Here is a 10,132-nt window from a genome sequence, read left to right as displayed (position 1 = left end):
CAGACAAAGAGATAGGCAGCTCCTCCTCACCGATGGTCTTGATGACAGCTTCCTGTAGCTGTCTCTCCTCTTCTTTGGTGGTGTTCCTGCTCCCGTACGCGTCATAGCAGCCGGTCACCTCATAGTCCACGCTCAGTCTCAGCTGTTTCAACAACGTGTTGAAGACCTCCAGCACTGTGGGACCTGAGGCACACACACACACACACACATCCAAAACCAGTTTGTTTTGCAGACACACATTCATCACATGCTCAGCAGTTACATCTGGCCCTGTCTTCAAACACACACACACTCACCCACGGAGCCGCTGGCCTCGATGACGGCTGCCTCTGACAGGACCTCCACTATCCCAGCACGCACTGTGGCTGTGCTCTTACTGTTGGCGTCCAGATGACCCAGCAGCTGCTGGATCACCAGGTGGGAGTGCTGCGACTGTGTGTGTGGGGGAGGAGGATGAATCAGTAACTGCTGAATACTGACCTGTATTCAGTAGTACTGTGTACTGACCTGTATTCAGTAGTACTGTGTACTGACCTGTATTCAGTAGTACTGTGTACTGATCTGTATTCAGTAGTACTGTGTACTGACCTGTATTCGGTAGTACTGTGTACTGACCTGTATTCGGTAGTACTGTGTACTGACCTGTATTCGGTAGTACTGTGTACTGACCTGTATTCGGTAGTACTGTGTACTGACCTGTATTCGGTAGTACTGTGTACAGACCTGTATTCGGTAGTACTGTGTACTGACCTGTATTCGGTAGTACTGTGTACAGACCTGTATTCGGTAGTACTGTGTACAGACCTGTATTCAGTAGTACTGTGTACTGTATCAGGGAGAGACTAACCTGTATGGAGTACATGATGATCTTGAAACAGCGGACTGCAAAACTCCTCCCCTCCCACAGGGCATGGTTGTCAAGGTGCCTGCACACACAGGACCCGTCAGTCAGGTGTGTGTGTGTGTTTGCCTGTGTGTGTGTATCTGCTCGGTTTACTTGACCAAAAGAGCATAATGGATATGCATCTGTGTGTTGTTTTGTGTGTGTGTGTGTGTGTGTGTGTGTGTGTGTGTGTGTGTGTGTAATGAGGACTTACATGAGTACAGGTTTGATGGCGTTCTTGATGTTGCCGTAAGCAGCTCTTCCCAGCAGCTCTCTGAGACAGCGTTCAGTCAAGTCAGCTGGGCTCTCCTTCTCCTTGTCACACCCTGGGGAAGCACTGCTAAATACACGCAACACACAAGCAACACACACGCAACACACACGCAATGCAACACACACGCAACACACACGCAACACACAAAACACGAGACATTTTCATAGCCATTATGCTGTTTAGCTCAAGTAAATCAATCAGATACACAAGAATGAAAACACACACACACTCACACATGCGCACACTCTCACTCGTGCACACCCGTACCTGTCGGTGCCTGGGTCCTGCAGGTTGAAGAGCAGGGAGGGGACGATCTTGTCCATGTGCTGCGGCTCCCAGATGTTGGCCTGCAGCTCGTCGTTCACCGTCTTCCTCACCACGCCCTGCAGCCCCCGGATGCCTGCCATGCGGATCCTGCCAGGAGGGGGAGGGGGGGGATATGGGGGATATGGGGGAGGGAGGGTGAAGACAGGTAGCAGAGGGGTGAGACAAAGCGACAAATACAGCATCTGCCTTTCACCAAGTATATAGGAAGGACAGAGAGAGAGAGAGAGAGAGAGAGAGAGAGAGAGGGAGGAGACAGAGAGGAAGGAGAGAGAGAGAGAGAGAGAGAGAGAGAGAGAGAGAGAGAGAGAGAGAGAGAGAGAGAGAGAGAGAGAGAGAGAGAGAGAGAGAGAGAGAGAGAGAGAGAGAGGCGTCTCACTTGGTGCGGACGTCAGGGTCTTCGTAGCTGGAGTGACACATCTCGCTGAAGCGTGACACGAAGAAGTCGTAACTACGGTGATAGGAAGCTGTGTCCTCCTCGATGTTGGCAAACTTTACAAACTACAGACACACAAATACATCCTGAGGTCAAAATTCACAAACCAAAATATGAACAGACACATATAGAGGTCAAAGTTCAACTAATAAAATATTCATCTAGCAGACACTATTATCCAAAGTGATGACAGTACAGGGGGAGATCTGAATCTATGACCCCTTGATCTGCTGTCAAGTGCAGTCAAGTGCTGTAACCACTGAGCTATTTGTGAATTTGAGTTCAAATGTATTGTATTATTATGAATTGCTTTGACATATGTCGAAAGCTTTCAAACGGTCACAAACAAAGAGACAGAGAGAGCGAGAAAAAATAGAGAGGCAGACAGAGAGAGTGAAAATAGAGAGAGAAGACAACAAGGGCTAGAACAATCCAGGCTACATGGACAGAATAACCAAGCTTTATTCCTGCCTCCCATTTAGTCCACACAAACACACACACACACAGACTCACAAACACAGACACACACACACAAACACACACACACATGCAGATATGAGTCTGGATGCCCCTCCGCAGTAATCTCTATAATCTCTAAGAGTGTGTGTGTTTCTGCGTTGGTAATCTTTAAGCCTTTATACTTCCGTGTGTGTGTGTCAGAGCTTGAGGCAGGAAGTCAGGTCCAGATGTGACAGTTCTATATTTAAACTACTTGTGTAAACATTAGCATGTGTGTGTGTGTGTGTGTGTGTGTGTGTGTGTGTGTGTGTGTGTGTGTGTGTGTGTGTGACACCTACAGAATTAGTCCCCAGGATCTGCAGGTTGGGCTTGTCTGCTTCTAGAAGCTTCCGGACCATGGTGAGGAAGCTCTCCACAAACAGGTTTATACTCTGGCAGTGGCAAGCCATCAGCAGCTGGTCCAACGCCTCCATTGCTATACACACATAGCTTCACACACACACACACACATAGATTAGAAGGTATCAAACGTGATATCAGAGCAGTTGTTGTGACCTTCCCAAGTGTGTGTGTGCCTATATGTGTGTGTATTTAGTGTATGTGTGTGTGCAAGTGTGTAGGTGTGTATGTGTGTTTACCCATATCTGTGGCGGGCCACATCTCTGGACAGTCTCTCAGACAGATAGGCTCCAATGCGGTCCAACTTCTCTGGAGCAGACAGCGCATAGAAGGTCAGCTTCTCCATGTTAGCTTTCACCAAACCGTCCTGCACACACACACATAAGCAGTGATATTGCGGATATCTTCCCAGGAACCAGGGTTGTTATGTCAGATTAAATATTCCATTAGCGATTAAGTGTCTAATCTCTACACTAATGTACAGTTTCCATTCAGAGGATATTCCCTGCTCTTTAGAAAGGTTGTAAGTGAATGTTGGTGTGTCTGTGTGAGTGAGTGAGTGAGTGTGTGTGTGTGCATGTATTAGTGTGTGTGTGTGCGTGCGTGTATGAGTGTGTGTGTGTCAGTACTGTGGATCTTGTGGTGGGCAGTCTTTTAAGTGGATGGACGGGACTTGGCACACACACCTCAGGATCTTCTGGGAAGATGTTGTCAACAAGTCTCTTATAGCGGGGTCTCAGAGCCCCACAACATCCGCACACACCTGGAGGAGAGAGAGAGAGAGAGAGAGGGAGGGAGGGTAGAGAGGTAGAGACACAGGTAGATTATAATGATTGCTGAGTCTGCTCTGCTGAGACAGCGATCTCCCGGACTACAAAATGGAGTTGTTGTTGTCATGTTGCCGATGCTGTCGTCGATATGTTGTCCTCATGAACAACCATGAATAAATCATCACTATGATCCATCCTCATCCAACCCACAATCACTACTCCCAAGGGTGTAATCCTGCTCACACTTACACACCCACACATTTACACACACATTTACACTCACATCATCAGAATCGACGAGCATGTGAGCCATGTAAAGGCTGGAGTGAGCCTCTTGTTCTATTGATCCACACGTTAAACGAAAGAACTGCCCTAGCATTAACCTCTGTCATACTAACCTCTGTCTGTTTCCCCCTCTCTCCTTACCTCTCCCTCCCTCCCTCCTCCTCCCTCTCGTTCCATCCTTCTCCTTTCTCTGTCCCTCTCTCCATCTCTGATTTTCTCTCTCTTCCTTCTTTACCTCCCAAGGTATCTCTCCCGTACTCTTCTCAGTCCTTGGTCACCCCTCCTTCCTCCCTCTCTCCTTCCCTCTGTTTGTGGTTCAGTGACAAGATGACAGGTGGCGGAGGATTATGGTGAAACAAACAAATCTAAGACAAGGAGCTTCACAGAGATTCACACACATCCACAGAGATGCATGGAAATCAATGCGGATTTACAGAGATATGGATTATTTCCTGTTTCTCCATGGGGACCAGTCAGGCAGGTCCGTCGGCCTCAGCACAGTGCTCGGAGCACATCCACAACAGCCGCATCACTCTCCGAGGGTTGATTGATCACAGTCAAACTTAACAGACACGAGTGCACTGTACACACATGCACATACACGCTCTCACACAAACACACACACCTGTGACAATGAACGACATCTGTTTTGCCACAATCAAATACTAAGATACCTTTGTGTGTATTTTGTGTGTCTGTGTGTCTATGTGTGTGTGTGTTTGTGTGTGTTCATGTTTGTGCATGTGGGTAGGGGTGCAATGACGTCCTTGTTGGGGAAAAACACACAGAGCTTGTTCCCACCTGTTCAAAACACTCTTTGTTTGAACATATGCTCACTGTTTGTATAATAGTCAGCTTCAGTGAGAATAGCAAGCAAATACATGTACACGCACCCCCACACACGTACATAGTACACCGTATATCTCTTGGCTCTGACATCCTCAGCATAGCCATGTTTCCATGACACTGACACACATCCATGCACTCACACACACAGACATACACACATGTACACGGACACACACACTTACATACAGCACACAAACACCTGCTGTTGATGGCAGAGAAATCTGACTCTGACTACAAATCTCCGAGAGAGACAAAATTGGTGGCAAACTAAAGCATGAAACACCACACACACACACGCACGCTGTCTTTCTCTCTCTCTCTCCCACACACACACACACACACGCTTAAATAAAAATAAAAATCTTACCATACATTGATGGACGCACCGATGAGGTCCTCACCCCTGGTACTGAACATCCAGAGAGACTAATCTGACAGGTTCACACACTCGCACACACATACACACTCACGCTGGCTCACACACTGCTCATGTGACCAGGCTTCAATGACCTTGGCTTCTCTAGCAGCACTGAATTCACATTGGAGAACAATGCCAGTCACACACACACACACAAGCTCCTGCACAAAGATACAGATACACAATCAACTGAGCACACAGATGCAAAAGACCCGGAGCAACACACAACACACTGCGATGCTTAATCCCTCCACACACACACTCATTCACACACGCCCCCCTCTCCATTCATGCGCAGTGAGAGAGGGGGGCTGCGCGCGCAAAAGAGCGGGCACGTCACAGGGAGAGGAAGGGGGAGTGTGGGGGGAGGGGAGAGAGTGGGGGGAGGGGGGGAGGGGGGGAAAGGGGGGGAGAGAGTGGGGGGAGGGGGGTGGTGGTGAGGGAGGAGAGGAAGAGAAAGAAAATCTATTGGTGTAGTAGGACTTCCATCACCGTTTCCCCCTCCCCCTTCCCTCCTAACCTCCTCTTCTCCCCCTCCCTCCTGCTGACTGCCACGAGCATTACTCGGAATACATATGAACGCTGTTTGACATCATCTTCCTAACAACTTGTTTATTATGACATCCTATTGTTGGATTGTAGAGAACCCCGTCTGTTGTTTACCAACAGTACATAATCAAGCTAAGTCATGCTGAAATACATGGACAATTGGAAATACCCTCATCTGCTTATAAGAGTTGCTCCTCAAAGCTCTAGTGTGTGTGTGTGTGTGTGTGTGTGTGTGTGTGTGTGTGTTGGACTTCTGATCCCTTGCATGTGAAGCAGCTCAGAGGTAATCTGGTTAAACCACAGTCATAGGAGAGCAATTTGATGGAACAAGTCCATAGCCATACTGCAGGGGTAGAGTAACCTGCCGGTACAGTCCAAATACCACAACTCTCCCTCAAGCACTGAACGACACTAGCTAGCTACAACACAGCTATAGCTAATAACATCCTTGTAATATCACTCACATACTGTCTCAGCTGTTGTTTTAATCTTCCTGGACAAACAATTGTGATTGGTTAAATGAATCAAGTTAGTAATACACCGTACAGTGAGCAGACATGACCAGCTGTGAATATTTTGATGATTGTCCTGCCTGCTTCACCAGGTAAGGTGGATTAGTGAGTCAGAGGTCAGAGGGTAAAGGAGGTCGGGACTGGTGGGGTGAGGAGGGGGGGGGAGGGAGAGGGGTTGAAGGTAATAGATTGCGTACCTCCGGGGGCTTGGTGGTCCACCACAGAGGTGCACTCCAGCAGCAGCCGCCGAGGGCCATCCAAGCTGGGGAGAGGTAGCCTGGGCACACTGGGCATGGAGGGCATGGAGGGCAGCTTCAGGGGCATCTTCTCCCCAGCAGATGGAGGTGGAGATGAAGGTGGAGATGGAAGTGGAGATTTAGATGGAGTTGAAGGTGGAGACAGAGACAGAGGCAGAGATGGAGGTGAAGACAAAGGTGAAGATGGTGGAGGTAGAGATGGAGGTGAAGATAGAGACAGAGGTAGAGGTGGAGAAGGATTCGAAGATAAAGATGGAGCTCTCGTCTGGTGGATCCGTCCGACCTGCCGTGGTGGTCTGGAGAACGGGACGGAAGAACAAGGCAGTGCGGACGGACGGAAAGAGTGTGTGATCTCGGGTGGAAGTCTAGGCTACTCCGCTGAACTCAGATTGGAAAAACTCACTCACTCTCCCCTCTCTCCCTCCCTCCCTCCCTCCCTCATCTCTCATACCTCCTCATCCCACCCACTCTCACTCACTCTTAACCCTTAGCTGCTTCCATGAAACTCAGTCCCTTGATCCTGACCCTTTCTCCTGTAGCCTAGCTAATACAGACCTTACTGCATTATGTAACTCTGTGACCCTCTGATCTGTACCTCTTAACGTTTTGTGTAACCTGATACACAATTGTGTTAGGAAGCTATTTAGGCAGACAGTATGATGATATAACATCTGATATTTGACTGGTAGCTTCCAAAAAATCAATAGTTGGCTAACTCTGAACATCAGCTTACTTAACCCCAGCATACTGCTGGCTCGGGGTCACCAATGTCTATGAGTAATAGTTTAAATATAGCTGCGTAGAGGCAATAAAAATGACAATGGAAAAACACAACACAACCCAATGACAAAAACACTGAGGTGTGGAATGACTTGTTTGCGTGTGTATACTGTTTCAGATTGGGCAAATACTCAAAAGAAAACCTTCAAAAATAGATGTTGACTATTTGAGTAACGCTGTTCTCTTCTCGCTGAAGGAAGTTTAATTGGGTGTGCTCAAGCCTTCGGCGAGAGCACAACCTTTGTTCTCTCACATATATATTATTATTTATTTATTTTCTTTTTGCCCCCCTAAAACTCAGTCAATATTTGGCCTACATAGACAACGTAGGTGTCAAAAGTTTCGTCTTGGTAGCGATTGAGTTGCTTCTATTGGAATTTACGTTCCGTTGCATGGTTTAAGCGTAAGTTAAGTTTTTGTGGCGAAGAGTGAAGCTAACGGTGGCTAATTTGCTAGCCACAGTCACTGACGTTACTAACGTCACTGCGTCACTAACGTCACGAAAACACGCGTGACTATCTTTGCCAGAACATTCGTTTAGCATCTGTTAACTTGGGGGATAGCTAGGCTAACTATAGCTTTACTGCAAGGCAGCTGCAGAAACGCCACAAGAAAAGAGGCCAGGGTGATAACTATTTACTCATTTTACTTTGTGATATGACACACAATTGTGATGTGTAATGTACAATATAAGCTGATATTATTAAGGAAGTACATCTACTTTCGGAAACAGTAGTCTACTATTTCACTGAAGTATTAGCATCATGACATTAGCCTGTGTTGCCCGGGCAACACATACTACAGTGGTCTATGATGTAGCGTTATCTGTTTTCAATCATTAAAATAAACATTCCTCACATATACATTTTCGTTGTAGGATTTATTATGACATTAGAAAACGATTTGTTGGTGAAATTACCATTACCTGTGGTTTCAAACCAGTGTAGCTCACTGCAACGCTGTAGCTTACGCGAGACACACTACAAAAACATCTAGCTACAGTACACAGCTGTTTAGGAAGTCAAACAGCGACAGAAAATGTTCGGCACTCCCCTTACTTAAATCAAAAGTCTATCTAACTACTAACCTGAACTTCATTGCCACAGCCTAAACGTTGTCAATCTGTTCATGAAAATAATTAATTTCAGCCTAAACCGTACAACGGAACGTTAAATCCAATTCAACCAACGCAATCGCTACCAAGACGAACACAGCAGTAGTCTAGTACTGTACCGTACTAGTAGTAGTACAATTTACCGGGGCAGCTTCTCCACACAGGGCTATATCGCATTTTGCGTTGTTACTGACCATGATCGCTACCAGTGAGTTTTTTATGAATGAGCAATTTTCCACTAAATAAATGTCAAGCTTATTTACGTTTTGGGGGGCATATTTTCAGTTAGCAGATGGTACCGTTTGAATCGCGATTCCATCTTCTACTGCCGGGTAACGTCGTAGAATAATCTTCAAAGGGGTTGTTTATTCATGAATGAATGCAATATGAGTAGGCTAAATGCCTGAAAATATCATGAAAAGAGAAAAACTTAAAATGACGTTTAAATCATAGAGATTAGGTCAATTTTTACACCGGTCTGCAATAATGTCACGAAAACACGCGTGACTACCTTTGGCAGAACATTCGTTTCGCATCTGTTAACTTGGGGGATAGCTAGGCTAACTATAGCTTTACTGCAAGGCAGCTGCAGAAACGCCACAAGAAAAGAGGCCAGGGTGATAACTATTTACTCATTTTACTTTGTGATATGACACACAATTGTGATGTGTAATGTACAATATAAGCTGATATTATTAAGGAAGTACATCTACTTTTGGAAACGGTAGTCTACTATTTCACTGAAGTATTAGCATCATGACATTAGCCTGTGTTGCCCGGGCAACACATACTACAGTGGTCTATGATGTATCTGTTTTCAATCGTTAAAATAAACATTCCTCACATATACATTTTCGTTATATGATTTATTCTGACATTAGTAAACGATTTGTTGGTGAAATTATCATTACCTGTGGTTTCAAACCAGTGTAGCTCACTGCAACGCTGTAGCCTACCCGAGACACTAGTGTGAGTAGCTAACAAAAACTCCTCAGCTGTTCAAGTCAAACGGTGACAGAACATGTTCGGCACTCCCCTTACTCAAAAGTCTTTCAATAGTTGAAACAATCTGACTACTAACCTGAACTTCATTGCCACAGCCTAAACTTTGTCAATCTGTTCATGAAAATAATTAATTTCAGCCTAAACCGTACAACGGAACGTTAAATCGAATTCAACCAACGCAATCGCTACCAAGACGAACACAGCAGTAGTCTAGTACTGTACTGTAGTAGTACAATTTACCGGGGCAGCTTCTCCACACAGGGCTATATCGCATTTTGCGTTGTTACTGACAATGATCGCTACCAGTGAGCTTTTTATGAATGAGCGATTTTCCACTAAATAAATGTCAAGCTTATTTACGTTTTTGGGGGCATATTTTCAGTTAGCAGATGGTACTGTTTGAATCGCGATTCTATCTTCTCTCGGTAAAGTCGTAGAATAATCTTCAAAGGGGGTTCTTTATTAATGAATGAATGCAATATGAGTAGGCTAAATGCCTGAAAATATCACGAGAAGGGACAACTTAAAAGGACGTTTAAGTCATAGAGATTAGGTCAATTTTTACACCGGTCTGCCAAATGTATTCGTTTTGATTCAGCCTGTCAGCTGCCTCTTGCAGGGGAAATGAGAAGACATCATATTTCATTCTACACTTCACTCGTATTTTGAGTTGTAAATGAGCAGCAAAAAAAGGATGCTTTTAAATCTATGTAATCTTTATAAATAATAAGTAGGCCCGATGCATTTTTATATAAAATATACAGACCCCTGTGCAACCGACGCAAGCAAGCACACCCTACAATTTCCCCAGAAATTGT

General features: G+C 45.6%; 1 protein-coding gene across 1 annotated transcript in view; it reads right to left on the bottom strand.

Moving 5' to 3' along the window:
* Positions 1-5,053, bottom strand: part of efr3ba (EFR3 homolog Ba (S. cerevisiae)) — a 5,532-nt gene extending 479 nt beyond the window's left edge. Inside the window, exons 1-10 of the mRNA XM_067260962.1 lie at positions 5,047-5,053; positions 3,462-3,538; positions 3,015-3,142; positions 2,715-2,865; positions 1,861-1,982; positions 1,425-1,571; positions 1,098-1,223; positions 848-926; positions 297-432; positions 31-183 (exon numbers count right to left, since the gene is read on the bottom strand). Coding sequence (XP_067117063.1) covers positions 31-183; positions 297-432; positions 848-926; positions 1,098-1,223; positions 1,425-1,571; positions 1,861-1,982; positions 2,715-2,865; positions 3,015-3,142; positions 3,462-3,538; positions 5,047-5,053 — 1,126 coding nt within the window. The remainder of the gene's footprint in view (positions 1-30; positions 184-296; positions 433-847; positions 927-1,097; positions 1,224-1,424; positions 1,572-1,860; positions 1,983-2,714; positions 2,866-3,014; positions 3,143-3,461; positions 3,539-5,046) is intronic.
* Between the last annotated feature and the right edge of the window lie 5,079 nt (positions 5,054-10,132).

The sequence above is a fragment of the Osmerus mordax genome, chromosome 22, assembly GCF_038355195.1.
Source record: "Osmerus mordax isolate fOsmMor3 chromosome 22, fOsmMor3.pri, whole genome shotgun sequence".
In the NCBI taxonomy this organism is placed as follows: domain Eukaryota; kingdom Metazoa; phylum Chordata; class Actinopteri; order Osmeriformes; family Osmeridae; genus Osmerus; species Osmerus mordax.
This window is presented reverse-complemented; position numbering and strand designations above follow the sequence as displayed.